The 23,198-nt window shown below is 37.4% G+C and overlaps 4 protein-coding genes across 9 annotated transcripts; 1 reads left to right on the plus strand and 3 right to left on the minus strand.

Moving 5' to 3' along the window:
• Nucleotides 1-2,217: 2,217 nt before the first annotated feature.
• On the minus strand, nt 2,218-2,712 carry LOC140020651 (protein AGENET DOMAIN (AGD)-CONTAINING P1-like). The gene has a single exon (XM_072071573.1). It carries the CDS (start codon nt 2,710-2,712, stop codon nt 2,218-2,220), a length of 495 nt encoding a protein of 164 aa, XP_071927674.1.
• A 1,261-nt stretch (nt 2,713-3,973) lies between these two features.
• Nucleotides 3,974-11,431, minus strand: LOC113718929 (DUF724 domain-containing protein 7). Of its 5 annotated transcripts, none has more exons than XM_072065935.1 (9): nt 10,753-11,431; nt 9,753-10,157; nt 7,924-8,376; nt 7,084-7,198; nt 6,782-6,975; nt 5,789-5,885; nt 5,381-5,710; nt 5,014-5,190; nt 3,974-4,901 (listed from the first exon to the last, which is right to left on the minus strand). In XM_072065935.1, the coding sequence occupies exons 1-9, from the start codon at nt 11,347-11,349 to the stop codon at nt 4,219-4,221; spliced, it is 3,051 nt and encodes a 1,016-aa protein (XP_071922036.1). In that variant the 5' UTR covers nt 11,350-11,431; the 3' UTR covers nt 3,974-4,218. The 5 variants fall into 5 exon arrangements, with proteins under 5 accessions (XP_071922036.1, XP_027099674.2, XP_071922033.1 ...); XM_027243873.2 differs by having other exon boundaries at nt 5,014-5,169; nt 10,753-11,430; XM_072065932.1 differs by having other exon boundaries at nt 6,782-6,993; nt 10,753-11,430.
• A 6,493-nt stretch (nt 11,432-17,924) lies between these two features.
• LOC113718969 (nifU-like protein 1, chloroplastic) lies at nt 17,925-20,804 on the plus strand. Its single transcript, XM_027243918.2, has 3 exons — nt 17,925-18,474; nt 19,864-20,000; nt 20,164-20,804. The coding sequence occupies exons 1-3, from the start codon at nt 18,072-18,074 to the stop codon at nt 20,350-20,352; spliced, it is 729 nt and encodes a 242-aa protein (XP_027099719.1). The 5' UTR covers nt 17,925-18,071; the 3' UTR covers nt 20,353-20,804.
• On the minus strand, nt 20,637-22,624 carry LOC113718958 (uncharacterized). 2 transcript variants are annotated; one of them, XM_027243907.2, is made up of 5 exons: nt 21,873-22,624; nt 21,637-21,752; nt 21,334-21,522; nt 21,159-21,210; nt 20,637-20,975 (listed from the first exon to the last, which is right to left on the minus strand). In XM_027243907.2, exons 1-5 carry the CDS (start codon nt 22,287-22,289, stop codon nt 20,955-20,957), a joined length of 795 nt encoding a protein of 264 aa, XP_027099708.1. In that variant the 5' UTR covers nt 22,290-22,624; the 3' UTR covers nt 20,637-20,954. The 2 variants fall into 2 exon arrangements, with proteins under 2 accessions (XP_027099708.1, XP_027099701.1); XM_027243900.2 differs by having other exon boundaries at nt 20,637-21,055; nt 21,873-22,618.
• Between the last annotated feature and the right edge of the window lie 574 nt (nt 22,625-23,198).

Genomic DNA, 23,198 nt, shown 5'->3' on the forward strand with positions numbered 1-23,198 from the left:
TGTACTCAAAATTATTATGAAACTTCGTTTTGTCCATTAGATATTATGATTCTAATATGTACTAAATTTAAGAGATCGATTTGATTATTGGATGAAATGTGTGAGAATGGTGATGTATGGACTTTATTACAATATCTCTACCAATATTAATTGGAAAAGCATGTTTTTTTTTATTAAAAAACATGTTGATATTAAGTGAAAAATATTTTTTTATTGTAAAATAGTTTTTTTGTAGGGACGGGTACCCTATAACCCGCCCATTTTTTTCGGGTATCCGAAAACATTATGAGCGAATTAGAGTGGCAAAATAACTGATCCGATACATTAGGATCGGGTCAGCCAAATCATGATAGGGACGGATACCCGACCCGTGCCCACCCCTGCCAGACGGGGACCTCATATTTCCCTGTTATACCTGCACTTTTGAGTACGCAACGCACATCCTGGTGTATATATCTGTTCACCACAATACATCAGGATGTTCATTAATTCAATACAAATGAACATTATTGTTATGAAGGTAGTTAAGTCATTGAGCAATGACTTTATTACTTTCCATAATCCATGAATTAGTAGTGTCTCATGATGTGATGCCTCATTTTCTAGAAATCACACGGCCTACCTATTTTTTGAGGCTCATTGATATGATATGATATGATATGATGTGTCATGATATGAGGCTATAAATTGAGTGTTATGATCCTTTTTTTTTTTTTTTCCTAATTTTTCAATATTTTTAAAAATGCTTGAGTTGGGTTATGATATAACTACCACGATAAATATAGTAATCATCAAAGTTTTGTTTTGCCCAAAACTTTAGTGGCTCTGCTATTAAAACTTAAAAATTGTCACCCATCTCATGAGTTGGAATGCTGTGCAAAATAAATAATTTTATCTACCTACTTTCCGAATTACAAAACACTACTCTCTTTTGCCCAAAAATTTTATTCTTTTACATAACTAAGTAGTAAAACCAAATTTAAATAGCGTGTTATGTTGAAAATTGGGTCATAGATTTAACATCGCCAACAACCAACTAACTTGAAAAAAAAAAAAAAAAAAAACTGCACAAAAGTACGAAACGGGTGGTCGGATTAAATGTTATACATACATTCCCCAAACAATAATAAAAAGCGCGTGGTCTCTTAACAAAAAGACATGAAGTTGATCCACTGCCCACCAAATTGCTAACCCACTCATCATATCATTTCCTATGCCTACGGCTACATCACCTTATTAGGGATCAACCCCTAATAGTAGTTTTTCTTAACGCAGTCTGATCGATGCTTTAGCCAGAACAAAGGGATCCCAGGAACTCAAATCCCTACTACCACGGCTAACTTGAGGTTGAGGAGGAGTCCCGTGTTTCAAAAGGTCGATGAGAGGACGTGCAATTTCAATTCTTCCTTGCTGCTGCTAATGATCAATCAAGGGCATGGCCAATGCACTGTGGGAGTTTGGGGCACGGAAAAATCAAAAGGTCGATGAGAGGATGTACACCATCAAGACGAATGGCCACAATAATCCAACCAACACTAGTACTAATGCCTGGCCTTAGGGCCACATTGCAAAAATAGGCAATAAAACTACCACAAAAACGACGCTGCATCCCAGAACATCTAGAGAGTTTCAGAAGAGAAGAGTTCCAAAATTACGACAGCTTATCAACCTTCAGTCCAGTTCTCCATTTTATTTTATTGCCAGAACAACAAACCAGAGAGAGACATCGCCAAATCACACATCCATGACAGGTGAAATCAAACAAACACGTACGCGATGAGCGTGAATTCCATAACTAGTGAAGACAAGACAGGAGAGTCCAGAAAAGCAGAATAAAAGAAAAACTGTCACGCTTGAAAAGCAAGTACGCGAGAGAACACCTCAAAGAATAGTGTAGAGTTTTTTTTTTTTTTTTTTTTTACTTGAAGCTTCTCAGCGGTGAATCATGGCATAGATAATACTGGTAGAACAGTAGTAATACTGCAATTTTACACGGGCACCTAAAAACAGTGGTTCGATTGACTTAGGTACTATAATACAGCAGTTCGATTCCAGAATAGGGCTGGCTATGGCTGTTGCAGAGGAAAGACGAGAAGAGAAAGCCCAAGCAAAGAGATTCACAGAGTCCATCTATCAGCTAGAGCTAGTGCGAGAGGAGGAGCTAAGAAGGCAGAGTAAGTGAAAAAAAGAAAAAAAGAGTGAATCCAGAATCAATTACTACTTGGTGGGTTCCAGAGCAGGGACCCATTTGCCGTGGACCCATTCCCGATGCAAGCGGAGATCGGTCTCGGGAAAATCAAGCTGCTCGCGGGAACTTCGGAAGAAGACGGAATACCTGGTTATGGGAGGAGGAGCTGTTGGCGTTGTAGGTGGGGGGGAAACATGGATGACGATACCTTCCCACCAGCCGTCGTTGTGGAAGGCGTCGACTTCGTCGCTGACTTGGAAGGAGCGGCGGGGCTCGCGGGGAGGGACGGGGCGGACGAGGATAAGGTCAACGTGCTCTTGAAGGGGGCTGGACCCGGGTTCGTCGTTGGCCACCAGAGTGTGGAACTGTAAGTAGATCTTGTTGGTCTTCTTGGAAACGGGGCGGAGGACGGTGGCGGTGTACCAAGACCCTCTAAACCCCTCCTCCTCAAAGCTCACTTCCACTTGTGCTCCTTTCTTGAAGGAAACATTTTCAACTCCTCCTGCTGCCGCCGCCGCCTGCATGCCTGCCCTTTTTCTGAGGACACGCTACTAGTTTCTAACGACTACTACTACTACAGTCTAAACTACTACCACTTCCCTCTCCCTCAATTTACTTTCCTTTCCCACTATGAGGCTACGACAGAGAGATAGAAAGCAGAGCGGATGGAGCCACAGAAGGCAGCCAAAAATAAAACGCCACCGACGGCCCCACCGCTGTTCTCTTGTTCTCTCGTCTCTGCCCACCCACTGCCAAGTGCTAACTGTCCTGGGTATGGTACTCACTGCGGAGCTGAGTTGGGAAGCGAAACCTGTGAATTGAGAAAATTTATTGTAAATTTTTTTTATTAGCATTGGCGTAAAAAAAAAAAGAACATATTATTATTATTTACTAGAAGAATGCTTTTAAAATTATTAAGTTCTAAAAGAATGCTATAAACTCCGTTGTGGTAGTTTAATGGAGGTGGCAAAAGATTCGAGTGTCAAACATAGAGGTGGCTATTTTCAATATCTACAAGTACAATGAAAAAAAAAACATCCCATGTCCGCTGCAGGTCCCTTTTTTGTAAAAATCTTCTATAGCGCTCAGTCACATGCTACCTCCGCAGCGCACACTACACTACCCCTTCTCTCTTTTTTTTGCTCCTTGTACTACTACATATACTGCCCTTCCCCTTCGCCGGAACGACATCACTTCTTGAAGAGGAGAACAATGGCGCTGGGCCGGGGCTCCATTTCCTGCCTTCAATGTCACCTCATCATCAATCATCCCAACAACTCATCTTCATTTTTATTCAAGTAAGCTGTGCCAGGCACATCCCATGTCCACCTAGAACTTTAAGGACAATGAGTAGGTATTCTTTTGCGCAAAATTCGTGGTAGGAGGAAAAAGAGATATATATAATAGTTCTATATCCATCATGTTGAGCCAACCTGTAACTATCTCAGTTTCAATCTGCCAACCCCATTAAGAGCAAGATTCTGGAAGAACCGGACAATTAATAATAATATAAACACAGAAACTTAGGTTGCTGGTCTTGCATTCACAACCGCTAAGCGCCTGTTCGTTCGGAAAAAGATTCTCACTCGTTGCTTGCATTTACTGACCACCCTTTTTTCTTTCATCTGACCGGAAGAGGCCTCAACTTCAATTGACATTCCACCACTTCTACCTTGAGGACCGGGGAAAAACAAAACTGCATGACCATCGATTTAACTAGCTCCGACCTTAGCTAGCCCCTTTGGTACGTTCAGATCATCAGTGCCTCTTTTATACTCTTTCAGCTCCATCTCCAACTCCAAGCCACGATATTAATTCATACTAGAATATAAGTTATGTCCAACAATCGAGACACAAGGCCCCAACAATCCGCCCAACACATGTACAAGATACGTCTACGCCATTAACAGCTACAATACTAGCAAAAGCTTACAAATGAGTGAACAAAAAAAAAAAAAAAAAAACTACTGAAATCCGGGGTAAAAACTTAATCACATTCCCACCTGGAACATGCAATAACCTAACGCCACTCAAACTAAAGTAGCTAAGCCTTGAAAATCACTCTGCACATTTGTGATGCCTTTCCTAATTCCTTCCAGTTTAGACTGCAGCGAAGTAATTTCACGATCCTTTGTCGCCTTCATTGACGCAACTTGTGACAGCTTTTCCTGCAAATTCTTCATCTGGTTGTTTATCTCTTCCTCCTCTTCGTCAAATTTAGACTTCTCAAGGTTGTGCTTTTCAATTTCACCATCCAGTTGCTCTACCTGATCTTGAAGCTTTTCCTGCTTCTCTTTCATTGTCATCAAGTGGGTTACACGATCTCGTACAACCCCAACATCGAATCCATGGCTTTCTAGTTCCACAAGCGTTTCCAAAATGTCATCGATGGTGCTTTTGGGATCATCAAACTTCAGCCTCGAGGTTCTCTCCACCACACTAGAAAAGGTAACCATAAAACCTATGGCTAATCCTTCTCGAGAACTTTCTTTACACTGTTCTAAAGGCTGAAAATGTGGCTTTTGTGGCAACTTCTGGAAAACTTGCATAGATTCAAGTGTTGACCAGAGCAAGGTGTTCTTCACAAAAGGCAAGTTCTGAAGCTCACTCGTAACAATTTCCCGTTTGTCAACTGCATGATTTTCATTGACAATTGCTAACTGTCCATTACTGGCCACAGCACATTGCTCAACACTTCTTGTTGGCGAAAGCCCTAAAAGGCAGAAAAAGAAAAGTACAGGAAAAATGAAAAAAGGGGGGGAGGGGGCAAAAAATATACCATCATGAAACAGCAGAAAAAAAAAAGGACAAAACTCTCAGCTTACTTGAGGCATCATTAGTGGTCGGTGAATTCATTTGGAACCACTTCGAAAGAGGTTGATCCTCAAATGTGTTTGCAGGCAATTCTTCAACGACCTTTTCTAGTTCTTTTGTCATGCAACTTGATTCAGTTACTTTGCTCCCACTTGAATTTGGAGAATCTACATTTTCCACACACAGAGCTAAAAAGAGATGAAAAAAATTCCAGAACTTCATGCACTTATCTCACAATTGATGAAATATCCATCTACAACTCAAAATGATCCTAACAAGAATTTGTGTGGCATCGGCAATATGCATAATATTACAACTAGGAAAATTCTGACATTAGAGGGGAAAAAAAAAAACTCTTCAGAATGAGGCTTTGCTTACCTTGAAATTGAGAGACACTGTTTAAATTAACTGTCCGTCTTCTACCTCTCTTTGAGGAATGCCTTTCTTGCTGCTTGGTTGTAGCTTCAACAACTTCCTCACTCAGCTTTCTCAATGCTGACAATATTGCAGTACTGCCTGTTTTATTTTTCTGCTTTTCCTGGTTCCGAATGATGTGCTTACCACTGCCATTGATTACACATTCCTGGCCAGGAACTGAAGAATCCATCATTGCTGACTTTACTTCAACATCTTGAAGAGAATCATTTTCACTTATCAAACAGTCTTTCACAAGCAATTCATGAATAATGACTTCTTTTCGTGGCTCCTCTGGAAACAGTGAAACAAGAGCATTCAGCAACTTCCCATAGACAACAGTCATTGTGGCTTGAGAATGTAAGATTCTACCTGAAGCTAAAGTAATAGAACTGTTGGTGGCAACTTTCCGAGGCCGTCCCCTCCGTCTCTTTGGAATCTTTTCTTCGGAGTCTAACTGGATGCTGTCCTACTCAAACAACACCAAAAAAACATTCCACAGGGAGTTCAAAAACAAAAGAAAAATACTGAATAAAGATGAAATAATATATATTTAAAGGAGGACAGAGCTATAACTCAATATAGGACCCGACAGTGAGACTAGTTAGTGTAGCTGATGCTAGAAGGGACATAGGGTATACATATTAGAAGTATGAAACAAGATTAATAACACTGCTTTACATATTGAGTTTTTTTTTTTTTTTCAAAAAGTAGCCTTGATACAGTTAGATTCATAACTGGTGTTGGTTCCTCAAGCAAGCACAAGCTTATAGCGAATCTTAGACCAATAAAAATTGATAAGTGATTCCAATTCTATTTTAAGCTTGGGTCTACAAAAGCATAAGTATCTCACACCACACCTTTCCCAACTTGCAAAGTATGGCTGTCTGACACACTTAGCAGCAGATATCAATACTGCTAAGGCACAATCTGTTAACAGACCCTTGACAACCGTCACCGAGGTGACTACTAGGTCACACCTTTAGGTGGAAAACACCAACAACTCAATGTGGCAAAAGTATGCTCCCTTATCTCATCCCATAATTGTGTTTGGCAAATTCTTTAGCGGTCAATGTAGTGCTTTTCTTTTTAACTGTGATCAAACCATCTTAATCTTATAACATAACATAATCATCTTAGCATAGAATTTCAACTCAATTACATTCATTGTTTCACCATTTACAACCAAATCCAGTCCTCTGTTATATAGAATTTTCTTTTAGTTTAGCAGTATACAATCATCACTGCTAGAGATTGTAAAGCTATGAGATTTCAGACCACACTAAATGAAAAACTTGAGAACAGATTGCCCTGCCAACCAAAACTACCAATGCATCAAGGGCTATTTATCATCACAAAACTCACTTTTATACTTGAGAGTCCATTATCATTCAATCCAGCATGATTGTCTGGAAGCTTTGACAATTCCTCACCACCGGATAGACAAGGTTTTCTGGTACTTGAGTTGCTGCCTTTGTCACATTCCAATCCTAGGACAACAGGAAGGTTGGTTTCTGTTGTCACGCACTCTTCCTGAACACCTTCAGCAGCATCTACTCCTGCATCACCCTCCCTGCCTGCTTAAAACTCGGAATCGCACTTGAATGAACATGAAAAAAAAATGGCGATATAACAGATAAAGAGGAATTGGAAATCAAATTTCATACTTCCACTTGAAGTTGTTGGGCTTTTTACTTGCACTTTCCTAGAACTGCTGCTAGTTCTCCCAGAACCTGATGTACGATTGTCGTCCTCTTCAGAAGTCTTTATTCGTTTCCTCTTCTGCACAAGTTCACAAAAAGTCTTGGTTACAAATACTCGAGGCGCAACGAATGAATTTAAAATATTTAAAAAAATGCATTAAACAATTCATCAATTTTCCAGATTACATCATCAGCTTGCTGCTTAATATAATGGACCTATCCCTCCAACTTGTCTCATGAAAAATAGCATTCACCACACATCGCATGCAAATCATGATTCTTTTTCTTCTGAGCATTCTATAACAAACTAAACCAGGCAAAATAGTGCCGACAGATTATACTTCCTTAACGACAATGAAGTTCTGTGCATGTTTCCGCTGCATTTCCAAGAACTGACATTACATACCAAATTCAGTAGATAGCCAGAAAATCATTCGCTACACCTAGTTCTAGACGGAATATCTGCACAATAGGAGATTAAAACTTTGCCCATCCAGCAATTAGCAGAAAAAGAGACGTTTACATCTTAAATTAGGTCATAAGCTTTGTATATCACACCTCCCGTGCTATTCTCCATTTAAAACGACGAAAATTAAATATTGAAGTGATCCACAAGCAATCAATGCTGTTAACTGACAACAATTCTCAATGAATCTTTAACTGTTGTTAGCTGATTCATAGGCAAATGATGGCATCAATCCTACCCAGTGGCATATAAATTAATTATCATCCTTCTTATTGCTATTTAAAGTATCATGAAGTCAAAAAATAAACAATGAATCAGCAAAATGAAATGTAACTCACAACTCTCTTGCCCCAGGTGTGATTCTCTGATGACTGATCTCCACCCGAAGGTTGTTTTGCAAGATTGTTGCCAATAGATTCAGAGGATGGGCTGGCCAAATCAAAAGACTTTGCTTTACCTGTTGTTCCTGTTGTTGCCTCTGTACACGGCTGACTTGCAGTTAAAGATGGCATCACTGCAGGCATTTCTTCTTTTAAAATCTCTTCACCACCACAAACTGGTGTCTCCTGTGTTTTTTCCTCCGGTAGAGAGTAAACTCTAAGAGCTTCCTCACTGCAAGGAGTTGGTAGCTCAACCTGATTCTCCCCTAAGTTAAGAGAAGAAGCGGCTTTCTCTTCAGAGTTGCTCTCCCTAAAGCCAGAGTTTCCAAGTGGAACTCTCACCTCTGTGCTATCAACATTATTGTACACATGACCTTCAGGCTTCTCATAATCTAATTTATTCAAAATGTCCTGAAAGAAAATGAAAAAGCACTCACTCAAACTAAAACCAAATACAAACATAGAACAAAAACAAGCACCTTTCTTAGTCTAATATCACAGTTTCATAAGTAAAGTACCTTTTTGTGTTCATTTTGGATAAGCTACGCAAGTAATTATCTAGTTTCTTTCCTATTAGCATAAAAGAGAGAAAGGCTAAAAGATCCAAGTTAATAGGGCCCACTTTCTTTTCTATTAGCATAAAAGAGACTAGTAGTGATAGGCATTATCCTCAAGACATTCTGGTGCGAACAGGGTAGGAGTTGCACATAATTCTTAGTTTAAATGCAACAAATAAGAAAAGTTTAGCTCCAAAAGATGGAAAACCGTAACCAGCTTCTAGACGTCAGAAGAGTCCCGCATTCATATTTATTGCCTTTTTAAAGCCAAACTAATAAAGCTCATCTGCAAAAGCTAGAAATCAAAGCTTATGCACCAAAAGAAAAAACCTGAAATAAAGGTAGCCTGTTGCCCAAAAACAGAGGGGGGAAAAAGAACGAGAATGTTGCTTATTCCCAGCAGTGATGGAAAATGGTTACTAAATGCCAGGGCATTATAGAGGACTTAAAATGAAAAATTGCTAACAGAAACGAAGATGAGAAAAAATTTACACAGCGAATCATATGCTTCATAAAACGATTAGTTTCATACAAATTGTACTCTTTTTTTTTATCCCTAAGTACTACTGTAAAAATAGCAACCTAACTTACCTGGAAAGAAAATAAGATACAAAACTTAAATTTCATATTATGTTACACAGTTACAGCACGCATGGCCACAAGAAGAAGCAAAAGTGACATAAACTAACTTGCACCAAAATTCTCCTTCCTTGTTAATTGCCCATGTAAAATAACTGTCCCACATGTAGAAAGAAAAATTGCAATTCATAATCCGAAGCCTCCTTCAAATCATCTTTTCAAATCCACAGTTACAGCACGCATGGCCACAAGAAGAAGCAAAAAGTGACATAAACTAACTTGCACCAAAATTCTCCTTCCTTGTTAATTGCCCATGTAAAATAACTGTCCCACATGTAGAAAGAAAAATTGCAATTCATAATCCGAAGCCTCCTTCAAATCATCTTTTCACCTACAGGAAGCTTCCTTACCGAGTATGACATGCACAAAATAGATATGAAGGATGAAAACCTTCTTAGCTTTTTAATCATTGAATCAGACAAGATCGATTGGGACTACTTGCAGGCGACTGAGTATCAAAGAAACACGCCATAAACCACAAGTACAGTGAACTTCAAGAGTGATAAGCAGAAAGGACAGAAGTGCAAATAGCATGTCACCTTTAACCACACAGAAACCATATTCTGAATCATGCGAGAGAAGATTTCGAACCTGAGAAGAAGTGAACCATTTTCCATCTTTCCATTCCATGTGAGGCCTCAAATCAGTGTGGCTGAATTCCCCGTCCCTCTTTGTGTGCTTAAAAAAGACGTTGTACCTGCAATCAGCAAGTGCTTTGGTAATTACACCAGGCCACCAGCCCGAATGGTAGTAGGCGTCCACCTTCTCCAACAAAACAAAATTTTTGTCCTTGAGATGTGGAGGACAAGGTCGGATGTGAAGGAAGTTAACCGTTGCTCTCAGAGGAGCTGCATCTTCACAGTGGTACTCCACCAAAAAAGAGTCATTTCCAATGTCTTCGAGGATAGTAGCTGGGAACCAAGTATCCCGCCAATCTTCCCGGTCAAAGGACACTTCAACCCTTTTTCCCACACTAAACATCAGTCCTGCTGCTCTCTTTCGGGAATTCAAGAAGAAGCGAGGAAAATAAGAATCGGGGAAACATGGGGCAGAATTTTTAAAAAAAAAAAAATTGAAAGAAAAACACTACGAGACAGAAGCACGACTGCAGACTAATCTTCAATTTGCCAGACTAGGAAGCTTAGGTATATGCTAGGGGTGAGGTATAAGCTGCAGGTAATTTCACAAAAAGAAATACTACGGATTAACTACAGGTTGAATCAAGATAGGAAAGGCTATCTCAATCAGTAACTGAAAATAGTTGTATTAATTGCGTGTATCATGCTGCTTCGCTTCCATGAGAATAAGATTCTACGATTCTTACACCAACACCACCTCCAAAGACTCCAGGAAGAATTTGTTTTTTTAACAACAGAAACAAGGAAAAAAAAAACAAAAACCTTTATTAGACACATAATTGAACAGAGTAGTTGGCTAAGGCGGATGCAGAAACTCCAAAAGCTTTTGTCAATTTGGAGGGGAAGAGACAGAGAGGGGGGGCAGACGAGGGAAAGGGGGCTACTAAAATCCTAGAAAGTAGACGAAATGAGGAGAGAAGATTTGTAGAAAAAAAATTCAAAGAAAGATATACCTGCTTGGCGGGTCGGACCCAGGTGCAATTGACCCATCGGCGGTGAAATCTCAATTGGGAAGGAGCAAAGTGAAGTTCGTCGGGTGGATTGTGAAAGGTGACGACGAACCTCAGAAGAGGGGGGGACTGGGCCTGCTTGTGGTGGTAGTGGCGGTCGGCGTCTTGGTGGTGAAGAAGAGCGGTGACGACACCAGTCCACCAGCCGTCCCTATAGTAAGCATCGACGACGTCGCCTAGGTCGAAATAGGGTTCAGAAGAAGGAGGGTCAGGAGGAGGCAAAGGACGGAGGAATTCGGCATTGACGGACTCGCGGAGAGGGACGTTGGAGCCCTCCTCGGCGACGAGGGTGTGGTACTGGACGTAGGCCTTACTATTGGGGTGGAATTTGGATTTGCGCTTCTTGGCAGAGGAAGTAGAGGAGGAAGAAGAAGAAGCAGATCTAGTAGGGGAAGAGGAAGAAGGAGGCGGTCGGAGGAGAGTGGCGAGATACCAGGCACCCTGGAAGCCCTCTTCGTCGCTGGTGACTTCGACCAGGGAACCCACTGAGAAGGGGGACGACTGCTGCTGCTTAGCAATACCAATAGCACCGCTCTTCATTTTTTGCGATGCGGACTCTACTCGGGCTTATGTGCCCCCATTCCAAAGCCCGCCACCCAATCCCGCACACCCGCTCCCCAACACCCACACACCCAACCCCCCCCCCCCCATTCCCAAAAAACAAGAAAACCCACCTTAGGGTTTCCTTTTCCAATTTTTCCTTTCCTTTTCTTCTTTTTTTTTTCCTTTTACCTTATTTATTTATTCTGAATCAGAAAATTACATTACTACCAATCCTCCCCCATTCTCTTCTTCCTCTTTGGTACTTCTCTTTTTCCTCTTTTTGTTTTTCCTTTTCTTTCCCCTTATGGCCTATTTACTTCCTCCTTCCTACTTTTTACCAATTTTTTGGTTTATCAGTCAATCTTACTTTTGCTGAATTGGTCAATCAATTTTTAGGAGTTTTTGTAGAAAAATGTACTGTAATGATTTGATGTATGTAAGATAATAAGATGATTGAAAAATATATTCACGAAAAATGTAAAAAATCTTCTGCGAAAAATCGCAATCCAAACAAGGTGATTTTTCTATCAGTTGCTTTGTTTACAACAACAAGTATTGATTAATGCACATTTTATTAATAAAAATACATGTATTTATTATCATAACTTTTACAAATAATTTGGTTTTGCGATTTTTTCTTCAACGGCACACTGTCAAAATTGATTTGTTAGGGAATCTGATGAGAATTGAAACATACCCATGATTAGTTAATTACCTACAATTATGGATGGATTCCAACATAATTTTAATTTTTTAAAACTGAAAAAAAGGGATACATTTTTTTAATAAGATTGGACCATTTTGTTGTCCATTGTAAGGGTAAAAACGGTCGATTAAAAGTCGCCATAAACTTTCCTAGGCTTTCGTATGTGTTGCATAGTTCTTTTCTTTTCCTTGTTTGTTTAACATCTTACTTCAGGATTTTGTCTTAAATCAGTAAAAGAGATGTTTTTGCCTTAAGCTTTGCTGCAAAAGACAAGGAAAAAACAAAAGACACTCCAAAGCTTTGCGGCTATCATCAAACCACACATTTATGAGCCTCTTTCTGGAAACGTATTCTCAATTCAAAATAAATTTTGAAGAAGCATGTGACAAATAATTGCAAGACCTAACATAAATTTTGTTATCACAAATTTAAATCAGTTACCGTTGACCAGTCCCTTTATATACACTCGAAGACAAATTTTGTATTTTAGTCACATTGGCACTTATTTATCTCGTGCATATATAATACCTAAATGAATTAATATTAGGTTCTTATTTGGTTGATGCCAAGAGATTGTACTAAACTAAAGAAAATCGAACTAGGTTGATGCGTATTGCTTGATATTTGATTTTGAAAAAACATGGGAGTGTTTGGATAACACAAATATCTCAAATAATATTTTGCTTGCATCATAAACACATTTCTCACTCCACCTTTTTATATTCTCAATTACCTTTTTATCTCACATACATCCCATCATAAAAAATGCTACAGTAATTATTCCAAATAATATTTCAAATAATACTATATCCAAAGCATAGAAAAAAATACTCTAGTGGCACTCAATCTCTTTTTTGATTTTCATAAAAGCACAGAAAAAAATAAAGTGCTATAATTCCTTAGTTATAGCACAACTAAGGAATTTTTACCCCACTAAAAAATTAATTCATAAACATAGAACAAAATAAGAAAAGTAAATAGGAACATTGTCTAGATATGAAACTTTAAGGAAGATTGAAGTAATAAACACGAAATACAAAAGAGGGTACTAATGATGACTATATTTTTTTTTTTTGAATTGTTTATATATATACCATATAAGAATGAGTTGTGGTTAAAGAAGGGATTTGAATTTCAACCGCATAGATAGGGGTATTTTTGCAATGTGAAATGATGTGGAGTTTATTTTTAGTTTTGGGTACAAGTGATGGTAGCATGTGTTTTGGTATGTTCGTGGAAATCTACTCGTGTTGTACATTTAAAACGTTTATTTATGGAAATATTTGGGTATTTTTTGAATGTGAAATTATTTTATAATCGTTTTTGCATCGGGTACAAGTCATACAAGCTTATGTTTTCGTGCAATTATTTAAATGGTGTTACAGATACATTTACTTGAAGTGTGGTATTTATTGTGCAATTGAAATGAAAATATATTGTTGTAATCTTACCGCTTGAGAATATTCAATTGCCTGAAACATATTCATTTGTATTTGCCATTTACATCTCAATTAAACTAAAGAAAACGTAGGTATGTTAATGATGTAATGCCTCAGCATCAGTTATGGTTGTTCGAATGCCCTCTCCTTTAAATTCTTCGATTTTTTTTTCTTTTGACTTCTGGGATTGGGCTATTTTTGCTGCCTTTATACTCTGCATTCCAAAATGATTTTCAAGCGCAGCTATTCTTGGTGGTTCAGTTTGATGTGAGTTTTGTTCCTTAATTTTATTGTTTTATATGGATGATTTTGGTGGTGTGTAGTGTCAGGTGATTGTTTCCATCACAAAATTTGAAATTTTGATTGCGTAATGTAACTATAATTTTATGATTTTTTCACAAATTTGGTTGATCTGTATAATTTGAATGGTATGGTTATGATGTAATAGGTTTGAAACAATCGTAAGAAAAAAAAAATCCAGGGGGTATCTAGAATAACATAAGTCAAAAAACACCTTAATTAGTTCAGTTATGGTGTGTTTTCTATTGCATGTAGTAAATAATTCATATGTGGAATTCATTTTGACAGTGAAGCATTGTGAATTGGTAGGTTACATAACATACTTATGATTTGAGTTTGAATTGTTTAACCACTGGTGAATTAATAGAATAAATACATTCTAAATCGTTCATATTGATGGTGTTTCACAAATACCTTTTAATTAAGTAGAGATAATAGAAATGGTTCGCTTTCTTTAAGCAGTGATGAATTTGTAAAAACTCCTCCAAGCAAACAATTTCAATGAGTGCTTGCTTATGCAGATAAACAAAACTAAAATTGTTACGAAAAACTAAAAACATGAACAAAAAAAAAATCAAAAAGATGCGAAACAAAACCTCACACCATACAAGAATGAGTATGGCTTTGAATTTTAACCCCAAAAACAAACATATAACTAATGAAATTTGTAATCCATGAAATTTAAATTGAATAATAATCTAAAGAAAGGGACACTTAAATGACTTTTTTATAGATGCTATAATTCTTATTGATCAACGGGTTGATTAACATTTTAACCCTAATAATAGATATATAATTAATGAAATCACCTGTAATCTGTGAAATGCAAATTGAATAATAATATAAATAAAGGGAGACTTAAATGGCCATTGTAGACAATCTATTATTGAAACATATGCTATGAAATATTATCGTTTAATATGATATCCCACTCTTATCTTCATTTACTTACTTTCCTACCAACTTAAATACTTTCAAAGTTCCACAAAATAACAACATAATCACCAACAAAAAACTACCTTAAAATTCTCTTTAACCACATGCACCAAACATATCCACTCTTTGCGTAGGCACTACTACCCTAGTACTTCCTTTATTTATGAGATCTATTATTTCACATGACTTACAAGAATTTTTCATCATTTGTAATAAAAAAATAACAACTCTTAGGTAATGTTTGGATTAATAAAAATGAAGTAATTTTAATGGGGAACAAGTAAATCAAAGTAAAAAATCGTTTCTAACCATCTTGTTTGGATTTCATATACAAAGAAAAAAATAAAAGCAAAAAGATTTTAAAAAGAAAAGAAATAATAGCTTGTGTATAGTTATATTTTATCCATAACTTAATAAAATTTAATTGTGAACATATTTTAATGCTTTACCTAATTTTTTGTGTAATTTCGTAAAAATAATATTTCAATCGGAATTTTAATCTTTTTTAGGGGGAAGAAATTACAATAGCTACTAAAATATAGAAAAAGAATTTTAAAATATTGACAATTATTATTATAAAATTTAGTATTTTGTATTTTAAAATTTTTACATTCCAAATTATAGTTAATTTAGTACATATGACCCAATTATTTTTCTCCATATAACTACGTAATATTTCCTAAGTTGTAAGGGTAATAAAATGATTTGACATAGATGGGGTGAGTATGGGGTCCTAAATGGCTAACAAGGGAGGTAAGTAATATTTTTAAAATCTTGTGATGAGATAGTGAAATTGTCAAAAATCGCAAATGGAGGTTTCTGAAATTATCCCTTATTTATATACATTGTGGAAAAAGCACACCCTATGACCATGCACATTAAAAATATATAGTTTTCTTTAAGATAAAAATGTAGTAGTAATAAGAAGTCTAATTTTTTAAAAAATATAAGAAGACATTAAAGGTTAAAACAATAGAAATTTTTAGCAGTTATTGAAACAATAGAAGTTAATAGAATTTATTTAAATTTAATAACTACCAACAATTTATTTGTAGTGGTTAAGTGTAAATCCTTACTTATATGAGGATAAAATTAGTATAATAAAAATGAAAAAAAATTAGTTCTAAAGATTATGCTTCATGTTTCATTTCTAGTGATAAAGGCGTATCCCATGTATGTACCATTTAGAAATAATCACTATTTTATAGAAGAATTTGGTATAAACCTTTAATAAACAAAAAAAAAACTTTGATATTTTAAAATTATGTTAATAGAGTTTTAATTAATTTGGTGGTTATAATGTTTTGTGGGGGTTTATGGGTAAAAAAGGATAGTTATGGTTAAAAATTAGTTATAGTTACATTGGTTAACAACATGCAATCAAGTGCTAAAAGCATAATTAAGTGATTACGAGGACGAAGTTAAAAATTTTAAAAGTGATAGGAAAAGTTTACGCTAAACCCAATGCTGTTGCTTTATATACAGTATAGACAATCAAGTGATTGCGAGAATGAAGTTGGAAATCCCAAAAATGACAAAAAAGTTTATTCCAAACTTGATGTTCTCTTTTTATATATAGTATAAGGCCTGTTTAGCATCCATTTTTTTGTCATGTTTTTAATGGACAAGTTTTTTTACACCTTTGTTTACAATAACCTTTTAAAAACACTCTAAAATTTTGAATATACACATCCTAAATTATCATAAAACAAATAAATCTTATATATATTGATAGTGTACATAATATCACGGTTGGATACATGATACATTTGCAAATTTGAGTTTCAAATTCAAATTCAGATTATGTGTCATGTATCAAATAGTAAAAGTGTATATATTATCAGTGTATAGAAGATTAATTCAAATTTTTTTCTTTCCTTTATTTTCTTCATCCTCTCCTACCTCGACCCACTTCACTCTGTTAGCACTGGCGCCCTAGCGCACTCCCATTTTCTTTCCCTATTTCCTCATTTATTTCTCCTTCTCTTATTTCTTCATAAAATAAAAGAGAGAGGGGAAAAGAGGTGGGAGAGAGGGAAGGGAAGGGGTTAGGGGAGAGAGGGAGGGATAAGGAGGGAAAGGAGAGAGAGGGAAAAAAGGGACTACGAGAGAATAGGGGGAAAAGAGAATGAGAGGGAAGAGAGGATAAGAGAAAGGAAAAAAAGGAGTGTGAGGTGATAGTGGCTGTTAGCGTCAAGCAATGGGGTGGGAGGAATGAAGGAACAAGAAGAAAAGAAATAAAAAAGGAAAGAAAATGAAAAGGAAAAGAAAAACGAAATTTTTTCTCAAAATCTTACACACAAGTTTTTCTACAACATTAAGTTACATTACACATTTGAATTGTAAGTTTTTTGGATGCTTGTATAAATTTTATTTTTCTATAACTTGATGTTATAGAAGTTGCAGAAATTTTTTTGTGAAGAAATTGATCTTTTTTGAAAAAATTTCCTTTCTCCTTTTCTTTTATATATTCTCCTTCCACCTTGCTATCACCTGCTGTAACTATCACTAATCAATGTTGTCAAATTCGAATTGGATAGCGATTTGACTAAACTATTAAGTCAAAGGTCAACTGATTGGATTGATCGGATATTTCTAATAAATATATTGATGTCAATATGATGTCATAATTATTTTATATTTTTATAAGTTTTAGAAATATTGAAATTAAATTTTTGATTATATTTCGGTCAACTATACAAAATATTCCAAAAATACTAGGCTATTTTTTTCCCCCCTTCTTTATTGCTTTCGTTCTCTTCTCCCTATCCATTCCTCATTTTTTTCTCTCCACCAATGCTAGCGTTGATAGTGAACGGTGATAGGTTGAGATAGGAGAAGGAAGAAAAAGAAAGGAAAAAAGGAAAAAAAATTTTGTTTGTTTTTGGATATTTTGATGTATGTATTTTAAAAATTTTAAGAAAATTTTTGAGTTTTCAATAGCTAGTCGTTAAAAAACTTGTCAAAAAACTAACAATCCAAATAAGCCAAAAGTTTTATATAAACATCCAGAAAACTCACCATTAAAATGGGGCATAAGATGTAGCATTTAAAGTTTTATATAAATACTAAAAAACTCACCGTTAAAATAGGGCATAGATAGAGGAAAAGATATAATATTTTTTTTATATAATGTATATGAAATAAAAAAAAAATTTAAAAATAGGTTAACGGTGCAAACAAATAAATTTTTTCTAGTAAGCCATTGACCAGACAAACCCTAACCTACCGGATTTTTATAAAAATCTCGTCCAGTCCAATCCATTAATAATTCCTGGCAGCAACGTTTGTAAATTGTAGAGAATTTGTGGTAGAACAGAAGCTCGGCTGACGAAGGAATGAATATGGCAGCGGCGGCGGCGGCAGCAAGCAGCTGCACCACCACCAATTTACTTGTACCACCATTCCAAGTTCCATCCCATCGAAGATTACCCAATATTAGCTACCACTTTTCCTTTTCTTCTTCAAATTCAACTTCAACTTCAACGCCGCCGCCCCTGCCCTTCTCAATTACTGCTACTGATAACACCAAGAAGAAGAAGAAGAAGACTACGAGGAGGATGAAGATGAGCTCGTCAGCAAGTGGGTCCCAGGGACTCTACTCTGCCGCCGACCAATTTGAGCTTACCCCGGAAAATGTCGATTTGGTTCTCCAAGACGTGCGTCCTTACTTGATCGCCGACGGGGGGAACGTCGACGTTGTATCCGTTCAAAACGGCATCGTCTCTCTCAAGCTTCAAGGTCTGCCTTCCTTCCCTTTCCATACTTCGTAGCAGTAGTACTGCTAAATTCTGAATTCTTTTAGCAATATACTAGTAATATTTACTTAGCACAGCGCAGCCGCTACCAAATTCTAATTGCTCCTCGTCAACGTTGTAAGCCTTCAAATACAGCCTCCTTCCTTCCCTCCCCAGTTGTTTGTTTCACAGTAATACTTTATCATTATAGTTTGATCACTTCAACTTTAATCTCAAATTTCTCTGGTTTTGAATGTTTGGCCTTTTTACTTGCGAAACTTTCGTGCGTTCTTTAAGAACGCAAAGGGGTCACTTTTGCGCCTTGGTCTGAACTCTCAACAACACAACAATGGATGCTTATGGATTATGATGATGCTCTCTCTATCATTCACACCTCCCTCGCTCCCTCCCCTCCCCGAGGAAGAAATTATTATACTTTTTCAAGTTTGAGCCGCAACTTGCAATAGCCAAAGACCAATTACTTACTAGTTAGCTGTCTTGACTTTTAAAGATATCATCATTGCATCAAAACACTTCCCTACCAATCCAGACTCCATCCTGGAAGCAGCCCTTAAAGAATAAAGAGATTTTCTGCCTGATGGTCAAATGCCTCTGTTTTGACGCGGGCTATACAACAAGGCATCAAACTGGAATAAACTGACTACTGAGGTGTCACTTAGTGCTTCTGAAATCACCTCCTCCTTTACAGTTACAACCAGGCATCCCACAGCCAAAAGCTGCCCTGTTCTAACCCTATTCCGTTTGGTGTGCCATTGAGAACAGCTTCAACCTCCTCATCCTTTAGAGAATCAGCTCTGATTCCAATAATCTGCCAGAGATTCAGAATGGTTGCTGGCATGCTTTGACTTGAAGTTTCCAAGGCAGTGAGCCTTTTGGGGTTGCATCCATCCCTCGAATGGCCACCATAATGTACATTGAGATTCCCCAGTAGGGAGCGAAGGAGAGGCCTGGGCCGTAGACTCCATATGGGGAAGGAACATTTTAGTTTACATTCTCAAGGCATGTTGAGCCACGACATATTGCTATTCAAGAATTTCTGTGGGTATATGTTTATATGATTATATTGGTGTGAATAAAGAACCTACTTTTCCTCCATGTTTTCGTAGACCATCTTATGCTGTGCATCCTAATGTGGTTAAGCTGCTCGAGGACCTTTTCACCCCATCTACTGATAAACCAGATGGAATTTAAAAGAAAAAAAAACAGTTTTTTTAATAGTTTGATGTGTACGTAACAAAGCCAACATTTTACTCTAGTTGCTCTGATCCTTGGATCTCTGAACCTTCAGAAATTAAGTACCAACCCAGATGGTTTACAAAATCATGTTTTCTTTGCATCTGATACAGATTTCACTTGTACTATGGATAAACAGGGGCATGTGGAAGTTGTCCTAGTTCAACTACAACGATGAAGTTGGGGATTGAAAGAGTACTCAAGGAAAAATTTGGTGATGCTATCAAGGAAATTTGCCAGGTGTATGATGAGCAAATAGACGAGACCACTATTGAGGTGAGTTCATTTTCAACCCCCTGGTGTTGTTGTTTGTTTGTTTCTTTTTTTTTTCTTCTTCTTTAAAAAAAAAAAAAAATTGGGTAGCTGCTCAATTGCCCATGGATCTGCTTATGCATGAATTGTGCAGCTATTAATGGTCCAAGAATCTCCACATTTGCAGGCAGTGGACGGTCATCTGGACATACTGAGACCAGCCATTAAGAATTATGGTGGTAGCATACAAGTATTATCTGTTGAGGGAGGGGATTGCGTTGTAAAATATGCGGGGCCTGAGTCTATTGGATTGGGAATCAAAGCAGCAATAAGGGAGAAGTTCCCTGATATTGCGAATGTTGTTCTCACGGACTAGCTGCTTGCTTTGAAAGCTTTGGACGCTCTGGTTTGCTGATGATTTTGATACGGTGGCTCAAGGTTAAACAACAGCACAATCTCTGGTGGGCACACTGTGCAGGTGGCAGAGTGTAGATGTGTAAGATTATTATTAGCAGCTTAATTTACATGCTCTGTTCAGAATGTTTTGGGCACTACTGAAGGGGTTCTTGTCAAGAGAGAGCGCAAATTGCAAAGCCCTCTGATAGGTTTGTAATTTATCTCGACTACATACATACATACATACATACATGGCGCACAATATGAACGAATTCCGTGCCACTCTACAACACAGTACCATGTTGATTCAAGCAGATGAAGTCAACAGCAACAGCAGACATGTTGGTAGTGCTATGCTTATCGTGTCCATCTAAAATACTACATTACATAGGAGGGGAGTGTGATGATTATATGTTATTCAGTTCATTCAAATTCCCGTCTTCCCGTGGCGAGTGTGGTTGATTCCATCTTCATCCCATGATCCCAATTCATTTCGGGTGCTTGAGGAAGATCCAGTTGTCTATCAGCTGATGAAGGAAGGAATGAATACGAGGGGTTGCCTAGGTAGATTCTGATTCGCTTTCATCCACAGAAGCCGCAAGCCTTGATTTTAGATAGCGTGATAAATTAATCAAAAACGGAGTGTAGACGAAATAGCAAGGGATAGTCCAAGAGACGAGCCCCTGCACGAATGGAAAGAACAGAGGGCTTGTGAGTTGTGTGTATCATAAAAAGATTTGACACCAAAGATGCAACAAAAAAAAAAAAAAAAAATCCGGTGATTACCTGACCAAAGATCTCAACGTTTGCTCGGGGATAGTACCATAGGTTGAACAACCTGCGCCAAACAACATTACATGGTAGTTTATCAATTTAGTTCGTACTTGATACCAGTATAAAATACAAAGCTTTTGTCCTTCAAGAAAATAACTGGAAGAGAAAGAAAGATTGTGTGTGTTACTTCATTATGGGAATCTCTGCGAGCGGGCAAGCGATGCCTACAACAGAAGCCAGTAAAAATCCGGCTGCCGTGTTATCAATCAGCAACCATATGAGTTCCGCGGCCGCAAACAGTACGTAAGCTTCGATGTTATCCGGCACCCCAGCTTGGTACATTTCCGCACTTAGTTGGATAAACAACACCAATGCCCTGAGTCGGAAGAAAGAGAAAAAGACTAATTAGCAGTTGGTAGTAGTAGATGCATGCATATAAATGAACAACTCTACCGGACGCTAGGTCTATATATAGCTGCTACAAACTCACGCGAGGGAGGCCGCAGCTTTCTCCCGGAGGCTACCTATTCTTGGAGCCGTCTTCTCATCAAGCTGGAGTTGAAGCAGGCCAACGGAAGCATAGAACAATCCAAGCAATGGCGGGACCTATATACATATGTAGTAGTAAAAGGTGGTTGTTATCAGCATCAGCCAAGAAGTTTATTCAATCACATCACGGGCAGCCAAGAAGTAAAAGGCTGTTGTTGACACACAAATTTCACTCACCCAAACATTGGTGTGAAGCGGGCCAATGTCAATGGCTCCCGTCTGGTACACCATAAGGTCGACCCGCGAATGTAGTCCATCAATCAGAGGACCCAACGTGAAACCGCATCCAAATAATATTATTGAGACCATCATCGTCGGCAATTTGCCCCCAGGAGGAGGAGGAGGAGGAGGAGTATTATTGTTGCTGTTAGTACTAGTATTTGCTATACCGGGGGACAACTTCCTCCTCCTCCTCCAATTGCTGCATATTTTTGTTGCTATCCTGGTGGTATTATAATGAATATGATCAGGGAGCTTCTTCTTCTTGTTGACAAGAATAAGAGATACGGAAGAACCAACGCCAACGCCAACGCTACTCCACACTCTTTCTCCTCCTCCTCCTACTACTGCTGGATTATTCAGGTTTCCAAACATCTCCTAAACAGGACAGGAGGAGGATTTCTCACTACTAGACTGCTGCTGCCGTTTCACTTTAATTTAAAGATGCGTCCGCTTCATCTTCATTATCTCGACTTAGGAGAGATAAGACGGTTCCTATTCATTCATTCCTCTTCAAAAGTCAAATCCTGTCCACTGGCTGGTTTCCTTCTCCCACAATTTACAGTGATTGCCGTGACGTGGAATTTTCTCTCTTTATTCAAAGAAGATTTATTTGCACCGTGGCTCTCGTCAAAGTTTTTTCTTCCAAAAAAAACCACAAATCTCATATTCCCCATACCAGGGGTTGGTTTAAACTCTTGAACGTTCCTTTGGTTCATGGGTTAATTCTATATTTTCACAACTATATAACCCCCTCTCACCATAATATAGCAAGAGTATGATTACTTTGGGGAAAAAAAAAATAAATTCATCCACATAGTAATTTAGGTATATGCTACTAATGAGCGAGCGTCTACTAGTTGGAAAAATCAATCCTTGCTTAAACAAACGATAAATGAAGTTTCAATATTTTTATCTCTCATATATGTAATTCCCACACTTGGTTATACCATTTGAAGATTATTTGTTGAATTAGCAAATAAAAGTTTTGCCTGGAAATTTATTACAATGTGATAATATTTATTAAATAGTAGTATAACCCCTATTCATTGGAATAGTAATTAAGTTTTCTCATGAATATGATTACGTGGCTATTCATATTCATTTTTAGTTCAAGACAAAAAAAAATGCAACAATATATCTTTCACTTTTAGTTCAAGAATAAAAAAAAAAATACAACAATATATTTTTACATAAATGGCTTGCTACTTTCTATCAACATTAAATTGGACGATTTCCATTCATTGGTCAAATTAGTCCAAATCACGAGGAGGTTCGTTGGGG

The sequence above is a fragment of the Coffea arabica genome, chromosome 1e (genome assembly GCF_036785885.1).
Source record: "Coffea arabica cultivar ET-39 chromosome 1e, Coffea Arabica ET-39 HiFi, whole genome shotgun sequence".
NCBI classification, from domain to species: domain Eukaryota; kingdom Viridiplantae; phylum Streptophyta; class Magnoliopsida; order Gentianales; family Rubiaceae; genus Coffea; species Coffea arabica.

Bases quoted from the DNA above. Each gene is read 5' to 3' on its own strand.
- LOC113718969 (XM_027243918.2), top strand. From the start codon at position 18,072: ATGAATATGGCAGCGGCGGCGGCGGCAGCAAGCAGCTGCACCACCACC. The intron at 18,475-19,863 runs GTCTGCCTTCCT...ATGGATAAACAG, and splicing joins CGTCTCTCTCAAGCTTCAAG to GGGCATGTGGAAGTTGTCCT. The intron at 20,001-20,163 runs GTGAGTTCATTT...CCACATTTGCAG, and splicing joins TAGACGAGACCACTATTGAG to GCAGTGGACGGTCATCTGGA.
- LOC113718958 (XM_027243900.2), bottom strand. From the start codon at position 22,289: ATGTTTGGAAACCTGAATAATCCAGCAGTAGTAGGAGGAGGAGGAGAA. The intron at 21,523-21,636 runs GTGAGTTTGTAG...CTTCCGACTCAG, and splicing joins AAAGCTGCGGCCTCCCTCGC to GGCATTGGTGTTGTTTATCC. The intron at 21,056-21,158 runs GTAATCACCGGA...CCATTCGTGCAG, and splicing joins ACGTTGAGATCTTTGGTCAG to GGGCTCGTCTCTTGGACTAT.
- LOC113718929 (XM_072065932.1), bottom strand. From the start codon at position 11,349: ATGAAGAGCGGTGCTATTGGTATTGCTAAGCAGCAGCAGTCGTCCCCC. The intron at 5,711-5,788 runs GTAGAATCTTAC...CACTGTTTCCAG, and splicing joins TTCTATTACTTTAGCTTCAG to AGGAGCCACGAAAAGAAGTC. The intron at 4,902-5,013 runs GTAAGCTGAGAG...TCTGCCTTTTAG, and splicing joins GACCACTAATGATGCCTCAA to GGCTTTCGCCAACAAGAAGT.
- LOC140020651 (XM_072071573.1), bottom strand. From the start codon at position 2,712: ATGCAGGCGGCGGCGGCAGCAGGAGGAGTTGAAAATGTTTCCTTCAAG.